Here is a 22393-nt window from a genome sequence, read left to right as displayed (position 1 = left end):
CATGTGCAGTTACTGTCCTTGTAATTAAGAGTGTTTTATTTTAAAAAGAATCAAACTGTATTAAATGGTACATGTGATACCTGTTTAACTCTGAGTGTAAAATGCTGAAAGCATTGCTATTTGTTAATATTGTATTTATGTTGAGATATTTTGGTTATTGCTCATTGTAGGTGAGGTTCAACGTAGTACAGTATGTTGTTCCAGAAGTAAAGGAACTCTACAATTGGCTTGAAGTTGACTTTCACCCACTGAAGTTATGTAGCCGTGTCAGCAAGGTAGGTTTTGTGTTCCAGATACTGGAAAAAGTGCATTCACATCTGTAAGGTGCTCTGCAAAGATGCTCTTTTGGGAATGTTTTGGAAGGTCTTGTGGATGGAAATGATGCTGAGTTTAACTTGGTTTAAAAATGAAGTAGTGAGAAAGCGTGTGCCTGCAACTGGACCATGGGAAGTGGAAAAATATACCATAATCTGTTTTTACTGTTCAAATGTCATGTACTGGGACATAGAATTGTGTGAGATCTCTTTAACTGTGTTAATGTAAATTCTGCAGTGAAAGAAGCACTTCACATTCTTTTTCTTTGATAGTGGGAACAAAGATATTTGAAGTGCTAAAAAGAACTTGAAGGTAAATTAGCAGTGTGGTTAATGTTGCCGGTACTGTCAGTCACCTTCATACAAAAGTTGTTAGCTATCATAAAAATGTTCTGACCAGAAGACTTGACTTCAGTAAAACAAAGTATCTGGACAGAAGTGCTATTCTTTCATGAGCTGTCAAACAAAAGTATTTCAGGGTCATACTTAGTACTTTAATGTTGAAGATTTAAGGGTTGATGCAGGTAAAGTAACTTCAGAATTTTGATAGGTTCTGAACTGGGTGAAAGATCAAGCTGAAAAGGAACCTGAACTGCAGCTGTATGTTCCTCACCTGCAGAACAATACCATTCTTCGCCTTTTGCAGCAGGTATGAATAAGGAGAACGTGTTATTGTTAGTAGATGCATGTTAGAAAATGCTTTGGAAGAGCACCAGCCTGGAAACTATGCTGAAGTAATTTTTTTTCTATTAACTAGAAGACCATTATGATTTTGGAATACTTTTTCCAGTATATAGCTCATATCTGCAAGTTTGTAAATCATTTAGGTACAGCCAGATCAGTTGTACTTAATGGTGGTTGAATACAGTGGTGCAGTTTTTGCCTGGATTTTCTTTGTGGGGAGTCTATGAAGTTTTATTCCTTGTGTCTTAAAGTCTTATGGGATAACATTCGGATTTTGGGTGTTTTGTTTTTTTTTCATAAATGTTTTATAAAATGCACATTTCATTGACCTGCTTTCATTGCAAGTGATGAGCAGTGTTATTTCTGATGTGCTAAAGAAATATGTGAAGGCTAATTAGCAGCTTAGCTGTACGTAGTTACTGCTGCCAGTCTCCTTCATACAAAAAAGCCATTTAGTAATGACATTTATTCTTAGCTTACATTTGGATTCTCTACAGAAATAAAATCCCAAAAGAGTATTTGCAATCTTATTAATACCCATACCTTAATTTGTTGATGATTTAATAGGTTAGCAGCTTTTATTTCTATCTCTTTTTAACGAGGAAAAATACCTAATGTTTGTTTTCATGTAAAGGTGGCCCAGATTTATCAAAGCATTGAATTTTCTCGCCTGGCTACGCTGGTTCCTTTTGTTGACGCTTTCCAGCTGGAAAGGAGCATTGTAGATGCAGCCAGACATTGTGACTTACAAGTAAGTGCTGTCAGAAGACACTGTGAAATGATGTATGAAATTGTGGGTATTACGTTTGGAGAAAAGAAGTTGGTGGGCATTGAACACAAGGAAGGTAGTTGGTTCTGTTAGATAAACTGGAATGAAAGTGCAAGTGGCAACATTAAAAACTGACAGTTCCTCTTGAAGATTGCCCTGTTGGTCAGGTTGTCTGTATTGAATGGGTGACAACCTGCAATTAAATGTTTTAAATTTGTAAAGGGATGCCAGTAGTTTTTTGTTCAGATAGTCCATTTGGGTTTTATCTTAAGCTGTTTCATTCCATATAACAGCACTTCAGCAGACAGATGAATTGAAACTGTCTTGTTTCAAGAGATTCTTATGTCCTGTGGAGAAAGAGAATCTTTGAAAGTTCAGCATCTTACAATGACTGTTTTTAAATAGAACATGGAAATAAAGCAAAATTCTATCCAGTGCCCTTTTTCTTCTTTTTGATTCTTATTTAGAGCTCTTGTTGACTTGTGTTGGCTGTAAACACAGCAACACAGAAATCATTTAAGAGCAATTAATAATACAATCCCCCCCCTTTTTTTTTTTGTTTTGCAAAGGTTCGCCTTGACCATACTACCCGGACACTGAGTTTTGGCTCAGATTTGAACTATAGTACCAGAGAAGATGCTCCTCTGGGCCCTCAGCTACAAAGCATGCCTTCCGAGCAAATTAGGAATCAGTTGACTGCTATGTCCTCAGCTCTGGCCAAGGCTCTTGCAGTCATTAAGCCCCCTCACTTACTGGTAAGTAATCCTACATTTTCTGAAAACGCTGACAAATCTTAACATGATTGCACTCACACAACCCTGTGTTAGTTCTTGCTTGTCTGATGGACTGCTCTTTCCAGTGAGCCGCTTTCAGTACCATACTAGCAGCACTGTTGTCCCTTTTCCTCAGAAACAGTGTATTGAGATGCTGGTAAACACAGATGAATGGTAACAGTAAGACATCTGTTAATGACAAGAGTATCCGTCTGTTACATTCTAACCTGTTCTAATAGCTCTGCAGCTTTTGGTTTGGCAAGATGAACTCATTTGAATTTGTGATATTGTACTTGAATATCACACCAAGAAGTCGCTGAGCTATTTGATGGTTAATGTGGCACTGCAAAGATCCAAGGAGACAGAGCTGGTGCTTTGGTGTATTATTGTGTATTTGGGTGTATCTTCAGATGTGTCTTGCTCTGTTTTTCAAGGTATTGCAATGCTCTCTGATATGGCTTGTCAGTGATAATGTCAGTGTCATAGATGATTGTCAGTGATAATGAGCTCCATTTATATTCCTATACTTTAAGTAGAAACTTCGTATTTTGTAGCAGCTTACATTTTAATTAATGCTTTCTGAAGTTAGATGTCTTTTTTTTTTTCAGCCTTGTTTTTCTTATTGAAGTGTATTTGTGCTTGTGAAGAAGAACAGATCACTCCTAAAAGCACCCAGCTAGCCAGTGTTTGATCATAACAAAAATTATGTCAAGGTGTATGCAAAAGGCCTGCATTTAAATGACTGATGTTGTGTATATCAAGTTTAGGATATACCATATAGTGCTTTAGCCATAGATGAGTCCACAGAGCTAAGACTTGTTTAAAATTTTGCATGCATTTTTGAAAATGCCAGAGCCTGCTTTCTTTATTCTTTCTGGCAAAAGTGTTGTGAAGAACCTGCAATGTGGCTTCCTAGTGGAATCTAAAAGCACGAACAAAAGATCCCACAACTGAAGAACTGACTTGTCTTTGTCTCTCTCTGGGACTGCTGGCTTCAAGGTCAGACTCACTGATGAGCTCACATTTCAGGTTCTCCAGAGCCCTGTAGGAGCAAGGTGTAAATCACACTGTGGGATTTCCAGCATGCTTTGATTGTGGCAAGTTTAAAACTTCACTTCTTTCAAGAGTGGTAATTTTTTTTGTGTGCTGTGTGTTCAAGGAAGAAAGATTTTTGTTGCCAGTATGTAGAGCTTTTCCATATTGAGAAGAAGACTGAGGGTGAGGTGTTCATGCTGAATGCTTTATCCAAATTGGAAATAAGTTACATTCCTAAAATAGCCGCACAAAGTAGGACTGTGTCATGACACTTAATACTAGCTTACTTGTGTTAGCTTGGACATACAGTAACTATTTAATAGTGCTCATTTCCATGTAAGTTTTCCCATAGGAAAAGATTTATTCAGATAAGTTGTTGGTTTAGAGGAAAAAATATGCTTTCTTTGTACATTTCCAGATGGAAATGGCAGGTAGTCTTCTCCTTGATGTCAGTATAATTATCTGAATAAGACATAAACACTAGCAATTATGTGTGTAAACTTTTAATACTGACCTGTGGGATTAGGGAAGCTGTGGAACAAATGAATATCATTTTTTTTCTTTGCTATCCACATAAAAACCTCTCACTCTTTTAAGTGTTTAGAAAGATACCATTTATTTTCAACTTTATTGCAAAACCTCAAGTTTTTCATTGTTGCATTTCTGGCACCCAATCTGTTTTTAAGTGCAACAAAGTGTGGATGTTCCAATGTTTTTGTTTAATGCTCTGAAAGTGGCAGGTTGCTAAAAATACCTCAGAGCTAGCTCACATTTCATGAGCAGCATGACTGAGTGCTTGCTGCGAGTCGTTAGGCTGCAGTCCTTGGCTGCTTCCTGGGGTGATTAAAATGGGCAGCTCCCTCAGCTGGCACAGCCATACCTCTTCATATGTAAAGTGTGCATCTCTACAAAGAGCCATATAAATACTCCAGGGGAGAGTTTATGGGAGGTGGCCAGGAGGATGCTTGAAGAGCAGTCTACATGCAGTTGAGTGCTGCTTGTAATTTAATCAAAATGATTTGATTCGGGTTTTCTTCTCTAATCTCTTAAGCCAGCACTTTGTGTCAATTTTGGTACTTATCTCTTGTGTTTGAATGTTTGTAAAAAGCCATCAACATGAAAAACAAAGGAGCTTTGCTGAAATACAGTACATGTGGTGCTGTCCTTGCTAACATATGTAGAGAGTACTAAGACTGGTTCCCTAAATAAGTCTCAGGTATAGACTCCTAATTATTACTAGTGTCTGTGTGCTTTTGGATGTGCTGCAGAATATTGTTTGAGTTAAGCATCTTTCAGCTCCATTTGCACATGGTTCTATTGAATTGACGCTGCCTTGTATGCCACGTAGATAGTGAGATTAGATTTAGCATTACAGTTGTATTTCCATCCACCTGGCAAATTAGGGGAGTAAAACTAGTTCTGAGATTTCTTTGAGAAGCATTTGCTATGCTTTCTGCCTTTTTGAAGAGATGCAACATACATGATTGTCTTATTCTTCATTTACATCCAGCAAGAGAAGGAAGAACAGCATCAGCTAGCAGTCACTGCCTTCTTAAAGAATTCGAGGAAGGAACATCAGCGTATTCTTGCACGCCGTCAAACTATAGAAGAAAGAAAAGAGCGCCTTGAAAGCCTGAACATTCAGCGTGAAAAAGAAGAACTGGAGCAGCGTGAAGCAGAGCTCCAGAAAGTCCGTAAGGCTGAGGAAGAGAGGCTGCGCCAGGAGGCAAAGGAAAGAGAAAAGGAACGTATCCTGCAGGAGCATGAACAAATCAAAAAGAAGACTGTTCGTGAGCGCCTGGAGCAGATTAAGAAGACTGAACTGGGAGCCAAAGCATTTAAAGATATTGATATTGAGGTAGAAATCTTGCTATTGAAGCATTGAGGAATGTTTTGTGCTTTTAAATTTATACTGATGGGGGCTGCCTGAATTTCTTTACTGGTTTTGTACTGTGACTGGTCTTATAAACAGTCTCTTAGAATTGAGACTGCCAGTTTGGCACTTAAATATTAATTTGCTCAACAGTGTAAGTAAACCTGAAGACTGAACTTGGATAGGATCTATTTTACATGGAGTAAAGTCCAGCTGTTATTTTAAGCCCGTTGTTTCTCAAACAGTATCTGATCTACAAAAGTTATTCAAGTTCCATTTTGTTGTACTTGAATTGTGTCTCAGTTAAGAACCAGGATACAAATGTTTTAGAGCTTTAAAAATAAAATACAAATCATCCCGGATGTCACAAGAGAGAGGAAAAGAAACTGAGAATGCTTCTAAAGCAAATTTGTTTCAAATTTAGGGGAGGACTGACGACACTTAAATGAACATATTCACATATTCACATTTGTGACAGAAATACTGTTTCCTTCATTTTATATTGATAACTGTACTTGGCTGCAGGACCTTGAAGAATTGGATCCAGACTTCATTATGGCCAAACAAGTGGAACAGCTGGAGAAAGAGAAGAAGGAACTTCAGGAACGGCTGAAGAATCAGGAGAAAAAGGTACAAAGTAGTAAAGGTGCTAAGCTATGTCTATACAGCACTTTGATAGTGGTTGTGAACTGTGTATTCACATATGAAATATATGGATATTCAAAATGTTATGTATGAAGCTAAATAAAGAAAGTGCATGACTGCAAGCGTGGGGAATGTGCTTTCAGAGTAAATGAAGTTGTGTGACCTGGGCAAGGTGAATCTTGCCCACATGTTTTCAAGACTGAAACAGAGTTTATATGATCCCATCAGCAATTCAGTTCACTTGAAAACAACGTGATTGAAAGTTGCAGGTACTTTCTCATGAGAGGGAGCAGAGAGAGAGAAGCTGTTATTTTGGTCATTAGTTAAGGGATGCAAGGTAGTGTCTTACAGCTTCATCGGGGAAGATCAGATTGCATATTAAGAAAAGGTTCTTCATTGGGAAGGTGGTCAAGCACTAGAACAGCCTCCCCAGGGAAATTAAGTGCAGCTCAAAAGAACTTTGTAAAAAGTTCTTCACCAAAGGCTTTAAAGACAACTTAGCAGTGATGGCATGAAACTAAGTCTTGAAGTTCAGTTTGGATGTATTTTGTGTAGGGAATCAACCAAACTTTATATATTAAATGATTGTCTCCAGACAACATCAGTTGTCAGTAGTGAAATCTGTCTTGTGCATCTCAAGTATCATGTCCAGTTCCAGTCCCTTTATTTCAAAAATCATGTAAAGTGGAAATTTGAGATGAGAAAAGCAGGAGTTGTTAATGGTATGGACTGGCTTCTGCCTGAGAAATGACTTTGTAAATTAGTACCATTATGTCACAAAGATTTCTGGAGAAAGGATATAGTAGCAGAGAACAAGAGGGGCTTTCATTCTGTGAGCTGTTGATCCAGAAGATTTTTTTCCAAAGTATACTGTGTATGAGGAGCTTCTTTGTGTTCAGCTGCTGAGTAGAAGGGGAAGAAAGTTCATCCCAGGAAATCCTTGGAGCTGAAAGTTGTTGATGATGGGAAATGGTTAGGGAGAGTATGGGCCATGTCCTTTCCTTGGAACACACCTAGGTTAGGTGCTGATGATGGAGTCGGGTGTTTGTTTAGGTGGGGCTTTGATCCACATGGTTATACAGTAGTTATATCTATATTGGAGAAATTGGGATTTCTTCTGGATTTCTTCTGGAGAATGTTGAAGCATGCGTGTTTGTTCCATATTTGGTCTGTGCATTATGACATTCTGAGGGTGTGTTGTCTTTATTTAGATCGACTATTTTGAACGAGCAAAGCGCTTAGAAGAAATTCCTTTAATAAAGACTGCCTATGAGGAGCAAAGAGTGCGTGATATGGAGCTGTGGGAGCAACAGGAGGAGGAGAGGGTAAGAACTTTTTTTCACATGATAAAATCCATCAGCGGTGAATGAAAAATAGCAGTTTTGTGCTGTTTTTTTTTCCTTTTCTTTTTATTTTCCCTGGCTTCACCCAGGAAAAGAAAGGAAAAAATGGGTCTTGAAGAACTGTGTTAATTCTCTAATTTTATTGTGCAGTTACACATCAATGTCTTTTGATCTGGATCTGAAAGAAGATGTAATTTGAGGACCAGCTGAGGTAGAAAAAATGCAAATGTATGGCAAGCTTTTCCTTCATGTTATTTTTTATATTATCTCTTTAGATCACCACTTTGCAGCTGGAGCGTGAGAAAGCCCTTGAGCATAAGAACAGGCTCTCAAGGATGCTGGAGGATAGAGATTTATTTGAAGCCAGGCTCAAAGCGTTGCGACGGACAGTTTATGAGGTACGCAGGAGATGATACTGAAATAGAATGTTTCTGCGAAGTAAGGAAACCAACTTGTGACTCAGTGATTCATCCTGAAAATCGCAAATTAGAATCTAGAAAATGATGAAATAACTTATTTACTGCTTTGATTAAAAATAGATATTCCTGCACCCATTCCTAGGTGTATCGACTTCTTTAACAGCTTATGGAAAATAAGTACCTAAAAATACCTTTTACTTTAATACAATTAGTAAGAGATCGTTGTAGCGTGTGGACAGCCAGCTGTATCTTTAGAAGTACTTGAATTTGCTGCAGTGAGGGCATATTGAAAACAATCCTGAAGCTAAGAAATATGTCTTTTTCTTTGAATCTGGAAATTATTTTGGTAGTAGCTGGTGTAAATACAAGTTGCATTTTGTTTGCCAAATTTGATAACGAGTTAGACCAGGAGGGCAGGGAAAAAACTATGCCGGATTCTTTGCTCTACATATGGGTAATTTAGGGAAGTCTGTAACTAGGTAATGTATTTACGTTCCAGAAGAAGCAAAGAGAGGACTAAAATTGTGTTGGCTGGGTGTGTGTCTTAGGAGTATATTCACTGCTATCAAATTTGCTGCAGGAGAAGGTTAAAATGGTAAACAGAAACATAGTTGATTTTTGGTTGAGCAAATCTGATACACTCAGTTGATGTTCCTCTGCAGCTTTATTTAGCAACTTGTGTTTGTGTTCAGCTCTTTAATGTTTAAGTTCTGATAGTTTCATGTGTATCTTTTTGTATTTCAGGATAAACTCAAACAGTTCCAGGAAAGGTTAGCAGAAGAGAGGCGCAATCGTTTGGAGGAACGCAAGAAACAACGCAAAGAAGAAAGACGCATTACTTATTACAGAGAGAAGGAGGAAGAGGAGCAAAGATTACGGGAAGAACAACTGCTTAAAGGTATGACTGAGAATGTGATCATGATTTGAGAATTTGGTTGCTACTTGGATGAAGTTTTTTTGTATCTGAGTTCATAATCATGCAATATTTAAAAAATAATAGTAATACTACTGTAGAAGTCCTTAGTATCATACTTGCAGCACTACTAGCTGATCTTTTCTTTGACCTCTTCTAAAAAATACATAATGTCGTTACTGATGTTTTAGTTGGAGCCCATGTGGCCTGTATATCTAAGTAACCTTTCTTCTCTTCTTAGCTGGCAGCTGTTGTTTAAGGTATTGGGTTGATGAATGTATCAGTGATTCTTTTTCTATTGCTTTGGAATTTGAGTGCTTCTGGAAAACCTATTCTGTGCTTAAGCATGTTCTGTGAAGTGCTTTGTTGGATGGAGATAGATATTTAAGGAGCCAAAGGAGGGGGGCTGTATTTTTCTACACCCTCTCTGTGTACAGCAAAGTAGTGTATTTGTCAATATGTTCTATTTATTTACCCAACTCAGAGCGAGAGGAGAAGGAGCGCATTGAGCGTGAGAAACGTGAGCAGGAGCAGCGGGAATACCAGGAGCGTGTCAAGAAGCTGGAAGAGCTAGAGAAGAAGAAACGTCAAAGAGAAATGGAGATAGAAGAAAGAGAGCGTCGTAGAGAAGAAGAACGAAGAGGTCTGGATGATCCATTTTCAAGAAAGGTAGGTAAATACTTGCAGGTTTGATTTTCTTCTTGGCTGCTCTTATTTCTGTAGATTATTTGGAAAAAGTTGACAATTGACTGTAAAGTAAGTGGTTTCAATGATTCTGTAATAGTGTGTCTAATTTAATAGTTAAATTGTTAATGTCACTTATTTTCAGCTCTCTATCAGGATCTTGAATCTGTAGCTCTGTAGTAAAGTTGAGCAAAGGTCACCAAGCTGTTCAGAAGCTCAATGAATAAAGATTAAAAAGAATATTGAATATAAATTAACACAAAACAGGAGAGCTATGTTTGGAGCATGTGTAATGACTCATGCAAGTGACAGATTAGAGTAGCTATTGGAGGAAAAATGCTTATGATTTTATAAACATAACAAGCCTTCTGAACTCCCAATTCTTCAGACCATAGCAATAAGAGGACTTGGATTAAATTCCATCTACCTTAGGCATTGTCCTTGTTTAATGAGTGCTTCACTGCACTGGTATTTTTCTACGTAAGAAGCATATGCAGCCACTGGCACTTGACTGTATGGAAAAACTGACTCAGATTCTAAGAAGAATAGTTGTACCACATGAAAAATGCCATTTGCAGTTTTGGAATTCTTTCGTTGTTTGTTCTTGTTTCTTGGGATTCTTTATACAATAAGACTATAAAAAATATTTAAATAGGTACTCAGAGTAGTGGATGTATGAGGTCTAGGCTGGATGTTTATTTCTCTATGTGGCAAATTAAAACATTTTCAAAAAGGTAGTATCATATCTTTTTAAAATATGTCTGATTATGTGAAATCAGAGATTTTATGAGATTTTATTTGATTCCTATGGTGGAATTCAAGAATAAATGACTGCATTAGAAGTAGTATAGTTTGATTTTTGTACAGCAATTGGGAAGGACGTGTAACCTTTATTTTAAAAAAAACAAACAACAAAAGGAATAATTGTTGCTCTGCCCTCTTTCTAAGCAATGTGGGAATCAAAATACCTTGACTGTTTTGTGCCTGAAGGTCTCATGTTAAGTGCTGTGTCAACTCAGAATGAAATGGTCTGCGCTGCAGAGAACTTATGGTTTATTCAGTCACATTTACTGATCTGGTTAGAAAGCTCAAAACCAAAGAGATTAAATATTCACTCCTGATACTGTTATGCATCCGGAGAGTGAAATTTTTAGAACATCTGTGTGCTAACTCTCTTCCTGTTGTTCATGCACTAAAATGTTTATGAATAAATATATTAACTCTCCGTGTATCCTCCTGCCTTGTTAGTGAAGTGTGTGGCACAAAGGGATCCTAATGTTCTTAATCTGCCATGAACAGTAAAGTTCAGTCATTCAACCTTCTGGTACTTCAATATTCTCTACAGTGTAACAAGTGATTTTTTAAAGGCACGTTTTGCTGTGGAAGGCATAACTTACGTGCTGGAAATCTTTATTTTAAAGTATTCAAGAGGATATTCCTACTTCCCTTTGACACACAGGAATCTCGTTGGGGTGACAGGGGAGAGTCTGAAAGCTCCTGGAGAAGAGGTGGTGAGACGGAATCCGAATGGCGACGAGCACCAGTGGAAAGGTGATGATTGGGCTCAGTATGTGTGGGCTCTCTTTTTTTTTTAATGCTGCACTAACAATAATCTCTCAGGCCTTTACATTTCTCTAAGTTACCTTCTAATTGCTTATAAGAATCTCAAAATGAGAGATTTTGTCTCACAAGTGCATTCAGGTGTTCTTTGTCTGTTTAGGTTAGATACGTGAAGGCTGGTTTATGCCTTCTACATCTGATAGACTTAATTATGTGGGTTCTTTTCCAAGCAGTAATTTTCTGACCTGCTCAAACATAGGTGGCAATTGCATAAGTACAGATTAGGAAAGGATAATGAACAGATGCAGAGTTCCTAGAGATTTGAGATTTTCCACTTAGAAAACTAACAATAACTGAGAAAGAAAGACAAAATTGAGTGTCTTGAAAGCTATTCAAGTCCCAGAAGAGCTCACAGAGCAGAAAATATATTGGGATATATTCAGTAATAATGAAGACTGTTCATACAGTTGTAGAAAGTAGGATCTTTAAAACTTGTCTGTCCCTCTGCTTCACAGCAGGATGCATTGTGCTTAAAATATTTCTGAAGAAACATGTCTAAAAGCCTGTGTTAATGGAAATACCACTACTTGTTCTAATTGGCAGTATGTTTTACTGCTTAATTACCCTTACAAATAGATATTTATAAATGTCTAACCTTAATTTCCAGTGCAGCAATTTAAATCCATTACTGCTTACCCTGACTGTGGAAGCAAATCAATTTACTGTTTCTTTCTAGTAATTTCTTCTAACATAGTGGAATAAGAGCTCTTGATAAAGTAGTGTCTTAAGCTTTCTTTAAAAGCTGTGTTGCTCTTCTTGGTAGCGATCCACTTTCTCTTGAATTGCAACATCAAAAATTGCGTGAAACTCAAGTGAAGCATTTTAGTTACATATTGCAGAAGCGTTTAATGCATCTGTTAATATGCTTCAGATTTAATGCATTAGCTTGCAGCTAAAAAATGTCTGGCAGATATTGATTTCTTGTCGAGCAGGTCTGACATGCACATAAAACTAGGACACAAATCCTCACAGTTACAGAGCAGCTGATTGTCTTTTGCAGCAGTCCCCAGAGTACAGGATTCCAGTATATTAGTGTATTCCAGTACTCTGTCTTTTTCTTACCATGACTCCTGTGGGCATTACTGTAGACAGTATTTAGCTTAGTGACAAGGTAGAACGCTATCACTACTGTTCACTAATGTCTGATCCTTTCAGTGTTACAAAGCGAAGCATATTATAAAGATGAACTGATGGCTCAATAGCCCAGTGAAAACTCTCATCAATGCTTTTTATCCCTGCTGCAACCTAGTAAGGAGAATCCCTATAAGTCGTCTTAGTCTGCCAGAGCTTGCACTCTGCTTGCAGTTGGGCAGCAGTAGTTGTCCTGCTGTACCCAGTTGTGTGTGCTTGTCAGTTAGAACATCACCAATCTGTTAAGTGAAAACAGGGATGGGATTTTAGGGTTGGTGTGTTCGTGAAGATGGGGGATACTTCACGACCATGGTTTTTATTTCTAACAAGTTCTTTGAGATACAGAGTTTGTCAAACTAAGCTTGATGAAGAAGCAAAACACCTCTGTTTTATTGCAGTAGACGGCCAAAGGAGACTACTAAGCAGCTGTAATGTTTAAAAGGATAATAAACTGTTCAGTATTAACTGAATCTGTAGAGGAGCTGACCTATCACTTTTGTATAGCACTCAAGGCAATTAGACCCTGTGCATTTGAAAACTGCAAGCTCTGTAAATTTACTTGCAACCATACATCAGGTTTTCAGAAGTGATTTTGATGGGAGTCAGCAACACTGTCTTATATGCGAAGCTTTCCTAGATGTCAGTTTCTACTTGCTTATTCCTTATGGCTTTATAGAGATTGGCGCCGAGGAGAAGCAAGAGATGATGAAAGACCTTTCCGGCGAGGAGATGATCTGCCCCGACGAGGGGATGATCTGCCCCGACGAGGTCCTGCAGAAGAAAAGGAACGGCCTTCTGTGGAATCAAGTGAGGACAGGCCACCTCGGCGTGAAGGGGATGAAGACAGACCACCTCGGCGCGAAGGGGATGAAGACAGGCCACTCAGACGTGGTTTGGATGAGGACAGACCTCCCAGACGTGGCTTGGATGATGATAGAGGGAGCTGGAGGGCTGCAGATGATGATAGGGGTCCCAGGCGTGCATTGGATGATGACAGACCCCCCAGACGTGCATTGGATGATGACAGACCCCCCAGACGTGCATTGGATGATGACAGACCACCAAGACGTGCATTGGATGATGACAGACCACCAAGACGTGCATTGGATGATGACAGACCACCAAGACGTGCATTGGATGATGACAGACCCCCCAGACGTGCTTTGGATGATGACAGACCACCGAGACGTGGCTTAGATGACGACAGAGGCAGTTGGCGAGCAGCAGATGATGACAGAGGACCCAGGCGTGGGCTGGATGATGACAGGCCTCCCAGACGGGCTTTAGATGATGACAGGCCACCCAGGCGTGGGCTGGATGATGACAGGGGCAGTTGGCGTGCTGCAGATGACGACAGGGGTCCCAGGCGTGGGCTGGATGACGACAGGGGTCCCAGGCGAGGTCTGGATGATGACAGGGGACCGTGGCGTAATGCAGATGATGACAGGCTCTCCAGACGAGATGATGACAGGGGGCCATGGCGTAGCAGTGAAGATTCAAGACCAGGTCCTTGGAGACCATTTGGCAAACCAGGTAAAGCAGAATAATGCAATGATTTTTTCCTCCAAAGAGTGGTTAAACCAGCAGATAGTGGATGTGGTATGTTCGACACAAGAGGTGGGAGAGTCATCTCTGAAAATGTCTGGAGTAATTCTGCTAACATGGACACTCCTTTACTTAGGATAATCAATCATTTTCATTTGGTTCAATTAAACAAACTGTGTATGGCCAAAATCTAAAGGTCCCATAGTATTTGGTGGTATTTACTTGATGCAAAAAAACAAGATACACAGGTTTAATGCTTTGATGGAGGAAGAACATTTTCACTAGTTGAGTGCACCTTGATCTCTTTCCCTGCCCAATCTGAAATTAATCTGCTATAGGAAGGACTTTGATGCATCATTGCATCACTCAAGTGGGTCTGGTTTGGATAAAGTATTTTTCTTTTTTCCTAGATATACAAATACTCCTATTTTTACCATACTTCTTTGGAACATCCTCCATTGAGTAGGATTTTAGATGAGATGACCTTCTGAGGTCCCTTCCAACCTGAATTATCCTACAGTCTTATTCCTATGTGGTTTATTTCTAATCCAAAGGAGAAGTGTTGGTAACCATTACTTGTTTCTGATCATGGTTTTTTTCATTCACATTTGTATGTTTAGTATCTTTTTATTTTATATTTTTACAGGTGCCACATCAACTCTTTAGACATCAATTATATACTTCAAACCAGTACCAAAATTATCACAAATCATTATATTCACACTCCAGTAGCTTTTTTCCTATGGAAAAAAACCCAAAACACTCGGCGAAACAGTTTATGGGAGAGAAGTAAATGCATCTTTGAGGAATTAAAGTTATTCATAAATTGACTTCATTGCTTACAGGAGGATGGAGGGAGCGTGAGAAGGCCCGTGAGGACAGCTGGGGGCCTCCCCGAGACTCCAGGCCACCTGGAGACCGTGAGTGGGACAGAGACAAGGATCGTGACGAGAATGAGAAAGAGCGTGAATTTGACCGAGAAAGGGATTTTGATCGAGATGATCGTTTCAGGCGTCCCAGGTTTGACTCCTTTGTGTAATTAAGAAACAATATGACTTCACGTAGTGAAATGAACTGTAGTTGATGTGTAAGAAATGGAGTTCTTTAAGGTAGTAAATGGATAATGATGTAGTGGTTTGTTGTTCTTAAAATGCTGAGTGAATCCCAGAATGCTTTACTGCCTTTAAATATTTTGTTGTTTTTTTTACATTTTTTACATTGTATTTCATGCTAGGCACCAGAAAAGATTTTGGAAGTCAGCATATTAAATAGAGACCCATCGGACCCGAAAGTATCGGTGTCATCATCACTTCTTTCTGCAGCAAAGATAAAACATTAACATTTAGTATCACTTTTCATTTTGAATGGCAAAAGGGATGATGCTGGTTGGAGAAGAGGACCAGCTGAGGAAACATCTAGCTGGAGGGATTCGAGTCGTCGTGAAGAGTGGGACAGAGGTGGTCGTGACATGAGAGATCGCCGTGCTGATGACAGAGAACCACCACTCAGAAGAGGACCTCCACTCAGATCTGACCGTGAAGAACGTATGTTTGTTTCTGTTGTTTCTAAAGGCTTACAATCATTACAGGTACTCCACATTATCCTGGTAGCATTAGGAGATTATGTTTTTCAGCCACTGAAACACCCTGTATGTAACAATGCAGTACAAAGCAGCAGTATTGTAACTGAGAAATTATCCATAAATTTTGTTTTTAGTTGTACTCTTTTCTATCATAGTAGCAGTTCAGATCTGCAGTAGAAGGATAACACTGTAAGCTGCAAGTCTGCAGTTATTGCTGTCACTTTACATTTGAGGTGAATGAAAGTTTCTTATAGTTCAGTTATCAAGAGAAGTGTCCCAGAAAGTAATTTCTGGCTCATTTCTCAAAACTGAAAGAAACATTTGCAAATAAAGCCTTATGGGTTTCACACTATTAGTGATATTTATTTTAGGTGAATAACCTACTTCAACTATGTACATTAATGAGTTTTAATTATGTACATTCATTTATACTTTGCAGTCTCCTATAAAAACCAGTAACAGCAAAGACATTTAGCCTGAGATACCACATCTTGCCATTCTGGAGTTCTCATGTTCAGGTCTTTTATTTGGTTTCTGCCCTGAGCGCTGGTGCTGATCAGCCGCCATTCAGCTGATCTCAGAGCAAACTGGAACAGAACACCCCTTACAGGACTGCAGCTGGTCCAGAAAGGTTGAGAGCTCCCAGCATGGGGAGATACATACATATATACATATATAAAAAATAATATCAGGAACTACTTTATTGTTTGACCATCCAGTTTGGTATTCAACACAGTTTTAGTTCATTCATAGCTGGGGTATAATGGGGTATAAATGAACAGTTCCTCATATAGTGAAGAATGCTGAAGAGTAGTATCAGGGGAGCTGTGTCACATCTGCCTTCAATAATGCTGAACAGCAAAGGGCTGTTGAGACACCAAACACCTAAATATTTTTCACTTGTTTCTAAGGAGATGCTTTTGTGCTTTTAATTCTGCTAAAATAAAGATGTATTTTACATTGTAAAACCATCACTAGAACATTCTTACTGCAGTTACTTTGTTTTAGAAGTAACACTTCACTTGCTGACAGCAATGGTGAATCTCTTAGAGGCACGAGTAGTTCCTGTCCATTACTTCATTATAAAATGAAGCTGTGCATTTGGCTGTCATCTTCATATTAGTTCTTGGCAAGATTGAGAATCAGTAAATCAGACTGTCAGTGCTATGTTGTTTGTTTAAACTCCTGCAGGCTGCTGGTTTGAACATGACAAAAGGTGGTTTTAATGTCTTCTGTGTTTGTAGCGAGCTCGTGGCGGCGTGCTGATGATAGGAGAGAGGAACGTGGGGAAGAACGTGAAACACCTCGGCGATCAGCTCCTGCCCCTGCTGCTCCTCCAGCTTCTGCTCCCCCGTCAGCATCAAAAGATCGAGAAAGAGATGGGGAGAAGGAGAAGGGTTCCTGGAAGACAGAAAAGGAGCGTGAGCCCGTTCGTCGTACTAAAAATGAGACAGACGAAGAAGGTTGGACCACAGTACGACGCTAAGCCAATATCAAAACAGTTTAACCGATGTTTTAGCTTTGATTTGATCGAATCCACAGATTATATTTGTGCTTATAAACATTCTGAATGGGAATTCTTTAACAAATGTTTTGAGATAACACGAAAGCATGAGCTTGAATTACTTACTCATATAGATTGATCATGCACAAAACTCACAGCAGAAGGTTGGAAATTGAATGCCAGTTTTGGAAATCTCAAATGATGCTTATTTCATGGATCATTCGTTGCTAAAATAAAAAGATGCAGGCTGCCTTGAGTAATGCCTCTGTACTTCACACCAAAACAAGCTGACCTTTATATTTTCAGGCTGTCTTAATTTGGAATGGGGTATTATCGCTGAACGTACAATTTGAAGGCACCTCAATTCACAGAGTGGAATTAGTGGAGAAGCAGAGCTGGATCGATTTCCATAATTTGCCAAAAAAGGAAAAAATTAGAAATGTAGCCCCTTCTTCTCCCTCTTTTTACAGTCTTTGAGGGCAGGCATTTTGGGAGACATTTTATCATCTAAATTCAGTAAGGTGTTCAAATTTGAATTAAGTACAATAAACGTGATGAGCATTAGCTACACTGGGATCTTTTCTGTAGGTTTACTTGAATACATGAAGCCACGTTGCAGTCATTGTTCCAGTAACGTATACAGCTGCAGTGTGCAGACACGGAACTCCAAGCTTTATACAATTTAAGTGTTTCAGTAAGCATATTGCTATGTATTTTCTGTTGCAATAGCCCAACTGCTTTTCCATTCCTGGTTAATTCATGCCTTTCAAGGATTTATAAATATTGTCATATTTAAAATGTGTGGTTTTGGAGAAGTTGTTGAGTTTTTTCCCCCCAATTCTTTGTCTTCAGGGTAAATTCTTTCCAAAAAAAAACCCAACAAAAGTGATTTGTAGTAATGGCTGTGTTGACTTTGATTTTGGGATGCAGAATAACAATTAACTATCTGGTCGTACTGAAGCCAACACAGGACTTGCTGCTGTGTGTTTCTTCAACGATAAATAAACAATGTACTGAATTAGCTCCTACAGTGTCTTTTTAGTAACTTCCTGCAGTGTGCTTTGATGTAGAACAGCTGGTAGTGGCTTTTTTGTGTGTGTGTGCATACCTGTTTCTGTACTGTCTGAAGGAGGATCTCAGAACACTTATGCTAGTTTCTCCTTGAGTTAAAGCTTGTTTAATTTTACCGTGCAGAGACAATAGTTGTAATGCTTTTCTTTCTTATCCTCTTCTGAGCTTTCCAGGTCCTATTCATTTCTCAGGAAGACTTTGCTCTTAAACCATCCAACCTGAGGGCCAGGTGATTGTGCCTTTGGAGCTCATCACTTCATTTTGCCAAGCTCCAGGATTCCCTCGTAGCTGCAGTGTTTTCTGAACAAAAATCAGTGATTGCACACGCCCACAAAGGATGGCACTGGAGAATGGCATCCACCCCACCTCCTGGAGTTGGGTAGCAGGTTGTAGGTGCCCTTCAGGTACCTGTTGCTGTACTTACAGTGTTTGGTGTCAAAAGATCACCAAATTGTGCCTGTTAAGTGCTCCGATCCCACTCCTTATTGTCAAGTCAGACTGTTACTCTGATCCACACTTAACAGGCTGGTCTTGAAAAGCTCCAAGGAACACTTGATTGCTCACATGGTAAAAGACTTTAAATATCTTCTCAGCCTCTACCTGTTGCCTCTCATCTTGCTGTCCACACAGTGCTGTAACAGCCTGGCCTTATAACTGCCTTGGGGTACAGGCTGGTAGGATTCCCCCAAATGTCCCATGCTCCTGAAGCAGCCCAGCCCCCTCCCCGCAGGCTGCAGCCCCTGTGGTCATCTTAGTGCTCTACTGAATTTGTTCCAGCTTAGCAACAGCATCCCTGTACTGGGGGTAAATGAAGCAGTAGCCAAGGTAAGGTCTCATGAGTGCTGAGTAGGGGAGACACTCCTCTAACCTGTCAGAAGAACCCATGGCTCTGGGATTCTTCTCTAACATCCCAACCTGGGTACAAGGATATGGTGACATCACCTGGACTGCAGCTTCTCAGATGGTCCTTCTGGCTTTTTTTGAACATTAGTGCCACATTTGCTTTTTTTCCAGCCATCTGAGTTATAAAGAGCATCTCTGCCTTATCTATTTTAAATCTTATCTGTACAGCCACATTCACATGGGGATAAATGGAGCTACTGGCCACTGCACCAGATGAAACTGTTCTAGTTTGTGTTCTTTTTAAAATGGAAGTTGTTAAATATGTTGGCAACATCATCCAGTGCTCAGAACCAGGCGGCATGAGAAACATCTGCAAGATGTGAGCTACGCTGACAGGTCTGTGTGTTTATTTCACTGCCTGACCTTTTAAAGAACTGCAGCTCTCTAAAACCAACATCTACAACCTGCACCTACTGCCATCAGCCCCCACAGGGAGGGGGAATTCAGCTGGGATAGAGACCCTTTGTTCTCTATATAGCAGTAAAGAGCCACAGTAGTAAACAGAACAGCAAGTTTTCTTAACGTAAATAAGCATAAGTTCAGTAAACTGTCAAAGTACAGGTAAGCTGTAAGTGAGATTCACTGCCAGTGAGATTCAGGTTCAAAACCCACCTGTTACTTGGGCACAAGTCCCCACAGCATGCAGCTTGTTAGAGAGCTGTAGGACACACACATGCTAGTGGCACAACAAGCACCCAGTTCCTCCCATTTGGCCATGCCAGAAACAGCTGTGACTGAAAGGCACCACATACAGCAGCAGTGAGTTATCAGTACATCAGAGAGGAGTTTTCCATCAGGAGGAGCCTGCTTTTTGCCCAGACTAATGACCACCTGAGGGTGACGATAGGCTACCTGGTACTCTGTTCATTCCTTAGCAGAATATCACCATGGAAAAGATTCCATCGCTGACAGAATTAGGAATGTTTCCCTGTAATTCAAACTAGCAGCCAGATCTAAAGATCTGCAACTGCGTGCAGAATAAATGACAACAGCATCAGGCTGAACAAGACACCGGTGGAGCACGCAATAGCTTCCAACATGGGCTGCTGGCAGATGAAGGCACATGCTGTTCCTAGGAGTTAAAGTTACTACCATAAGCTGTTTCAGTCTGTGTGTAAGCAGCATCTACCATAACAGACTTGTAAGTGACCACAAGGCAGGTGTGTGTGTGTGTCTGCCTGCTCGGTGCTGCAGAGTGTGCTGGTGTGCAGGAAATGGCTCTGGGAGCTCAGTCTGAACTAGGCTGGCTCCCCTACCACCACAACCCCACCCGCAGCCACTCTCTCTCCAGCCACTGCTGCTGTCTTACCTGCTGGGGCCCAGCTCCCAGGGCTGATGCCACGCACTGCAGGTACACACGGACAGCTGGAGACTCTGAGCACACACAGCAGGAGCCACCATCACAAGAGCAGCTTTCTTCTCACCCACACGGAGGGCACGGACAGGTGCTGCACAAGGACAGGGCCGGCATCCGAGGCAAGGAGACATTCTGCTATCTTGACAAGCTCCCAGGCGGTGCAGTGGGGCAGCTGCTATGGGGTAGCTTAATCTACAGACCAGGGGAGGCAGGTGCATGGCAGCCCTCTTGGAACGTCCCCTCAGAAAGCAGCTGAGAACTTTCCTTACATCTTTCTTGTTTTTGTGTCCATTAACAGTCAGCCGAACTGAAACACATACGCTCGTCTTCAGCATCCCCACAAGAAGCTAACAAACAGACTGAGTTTTTTTCCACAGCGTTACACTGGAGCTCAATCCCAATCTGCGGTGAAGACAGACATCACAAAATCCAATGCCTAAATTCTACCAGCTGAGAACCTGCAGGGCAAATCCCATGGAAGGAGAGACAGCACACAGCTGGCACAGCCAACAGGCAGCTCCATATAGCCAGCTGTAGCCACAGCGAGGTGGTATTTAATTCAAGTCCATTTACATTTGCTAATTAGACCTAGTGCCATCGCTGGAGCAGTGTGATGAAGCCTGAAGAGAGCACTTCCATTCACAACCCTGTTCTCAGCTGCGGGAACCACAGTTGTGAATAGCGACCCCCAGGCTCCTTCCAGCCCATCCTACTTACTTGCTTCGCCGTCCCACCCCACAGAGCAGCTCCTCAGGAGGAACTCACATTAAATCTGTCACTTCTCACTTGCCCAGCTCCCCTTCACCATCAGGACGCGGTGCCTTTCTCACCCTCCAGGCGAAGCCACCTACAGCAGAGCCTTCAGCACTGCCCTCCTGGCTCCAGAGGACCCCGGAGAGACCCACAGATCTGCTGCTTCTGCTGCTCCTTCTGCCTTAAGCTGCAATGAAAGCAAACTCCCCACCTCTTTGAGAGCGACGCGGTCCCGTGGCCGCGTCCCGTGTTCGGTATACACGAAAGCTACCCGGTAACCACACGGGTGTTTCCCTCGCACCCCCACCCCCTTAAAGCCACACTCTTTAGCCTTACAAACGCATCACCTTCCATTCGGCAGTTCCGCACCCTTGCTCTGGGTCACCTCAGAAGCCCACAGACACACCAGGGGCCGCTCCGTGTGTCCCCCCTCCCCAAGGCGGGCGGACAGCGCGGGGGGCAGCAGGGAGCGACACGGAGCGACACCGCCCGCCCCGAGCGCAGCCCCCGTCGGAAGTCGCGGTATTTCCTTAAAAAGCCACGTATCTCTGTATTTCTTACAAGAATCGCGTACAGGGCGACCCCGCCGCGCCGAAGCCGCCCGCCAGTCCCCGCGCGCCCCACTCCTAGCGGGCCTTCTTGCCCAGCGCGGTCCGGGCGTACCGGAGCTGTTTGGCCGCCTGCATTTTGGACAGCGGGCAGTATTTGATGGTGTGGGCATTGTCCCCGCTGGCGCCGCACAGGGGGCAGGTGTAGCGGCGCAGCACGGGGCACAGCACGCGGCCGTCGGGTCCCTTCAGGATGTGCGTGGTGTACAGCGCCACCGCCTCCTTGTTGTTCCGGCAGAAGACGCACACCTGCAGCTCGGGCTTCAGCAGGCGCCCCGCGGCACGCGGGTGTGCGGGCAGCCGACCCGCCACCACCACGCCCGCGCCCCACGCGTGAGCCGAGCCGGCCCGGCCCGCGTGCTCCCCCGAGCAGCCGAACAGCACCGCGGCGGGGCCGCCGCGCCCGGGGAAGGGGCTGAAGTCGGCGAAGCGCTCCTCCAGCTGAGGATCCAGGTGATGGTGCCCGCACAGCTCCAGCTCGTGCAAGTCCAGCCCGCCCTCGAAGTACGGTCCCGCCGCCTCTTCCTCCTCCTCCTCTTCTTCTTCCTCCTCCTCCTCGGCCGCCGCCACCACCACGGCGGGCGGTTCGGCGCCGAAGCCCTTTCCGGGACGGACGGCCTTGGTGATGAGCGTGGCCAGCCCCAGGTAATCGTTCCACGAGTTGAAGACGTTCCCGCAGGCGCCGTGGCTCCGGCCGCCGTAGCGGGCACCCGGCAGGCGCTCTACGGCCGGGAGGTGCCGGTGCGGCTCCAGTTTAGCGCCGGGAAAAGCCTCCATGGGGGGCGCCGTCCGGGAGCGCCCGCCCGCGCCCCCCCCACCGCGCGCCGGACCGCGGCACCGCCGCTACGCCTCGCGCCACGCCGACCC

General features: G+C 42.2%; 2 protein-coding genes and 2 non-coding genes across 4 annotated transcripts in view; 3 read left to right on the top strand and 1 right to left on the bottom strand.

The window, feature by feature from the left end:
* EIF3A (eukaryotic translation initiation factor 3 subunit A) overlaps positions 1-17861 on the top strand; it is a 27472-nt gene extending 9611 nt beyond the window's left edge. The window contains exons 8-22 of the mRNA XM_072340974.1: positions 171-275; positions 865-963; positions 1633-1749; positions 2337-2522; positions 5086-5433; positions 5974-6078; positions 7305-7418; positions 7712-7834; positions 8600-8753; positions 9253-9437; positions 10912-11003; positions 12880-13736; positions 14594-14768; positions 15123-15292; positions 16575-17861. Coding sequence (XP_072197075.1) covers positions 171-275; positions 865-963; positions 1633-1749; positions 2337-2522; positions 5086-5433; positions 5974-6078; positions 7305-7418; positions 7712-7834; positions 8600-8753; positions 9253-9437; positions 10912-11003; positions 12880-13736; positions 14594-14768; positions 15123-15292; positions 16575-16816 — 3072 coding nt within the window. The 3' untranslated portion in view covers positions 16817-17861. The remainder of the gene's footprint in view (positions 1-170; positions 276-864; positions 964-1632; positions 1750-2336; positions 2523-5085; positions 5434-5973; positions 6079-7304; positions 7419-7711; positions 7835-8599; positions 8754-9252; positions 9438-10911; positions 11004-12879; positions 13737-14593; positions 14769-15122; positions 15293-16574) is intronic.
* LOC140254509 (small nucleolar RNA SNORA19) lies at positions 559-682 on the top strand. Its single transcript, XR_011904244.1, has one exon. It is a non-coding gene; the product is annotated as a small nucleolar RNA SNORA19 (small nucleolar RNA).
* On the top strand, positions 1311-1443 carry LOC140254508 (small nucleolar RNA SNORA19). Its single transcript, XR_011904243.1, has one exon. It is a non-coding gene; the product is annotated as a small nucleolar RNA SNORA19 (small nucleolar RNA).
* NANOS1 (nanos C2HC-type zinc finger 1) lies at positions 16594-22393 on the bottom strand. Its single transcript, XM_072340975.1, has 2 exons — positions 20118-22393; positions 16594-16731 (listed from the first exon to the last, which is right to left on the bottom strand). Exon 1 carries the CDS (start codon positions 22301-22303, stop codon positions 21545-21547), a length of 759 nt encoding a protein of 252 aa, XP_072197076.1. The 5' UTR covers positions 22304-22393; the 3' UTR covers positions 16594-16731; positions 20118-21544.

Source organism: Excalfactoria chinensis, chromosome 6 (genome assembly GCF_039878825.1).
Source record: "Excalfactoria chinensis isolate bCotChi1 chromosome 6, bCotChi1.hap2, whole genome shotgun sequence".
Lineage (NCBI taxonomy): Eukaryota > Metazoa > Chordata > Aves > Galliformes > Phasianidae > Excalfactoria > Excalfactoria chinensis.
Note: the sequence above shows the minus strand (reverse complement) of the source record. Positions and strands in the feature narration are given on the sequence as shown.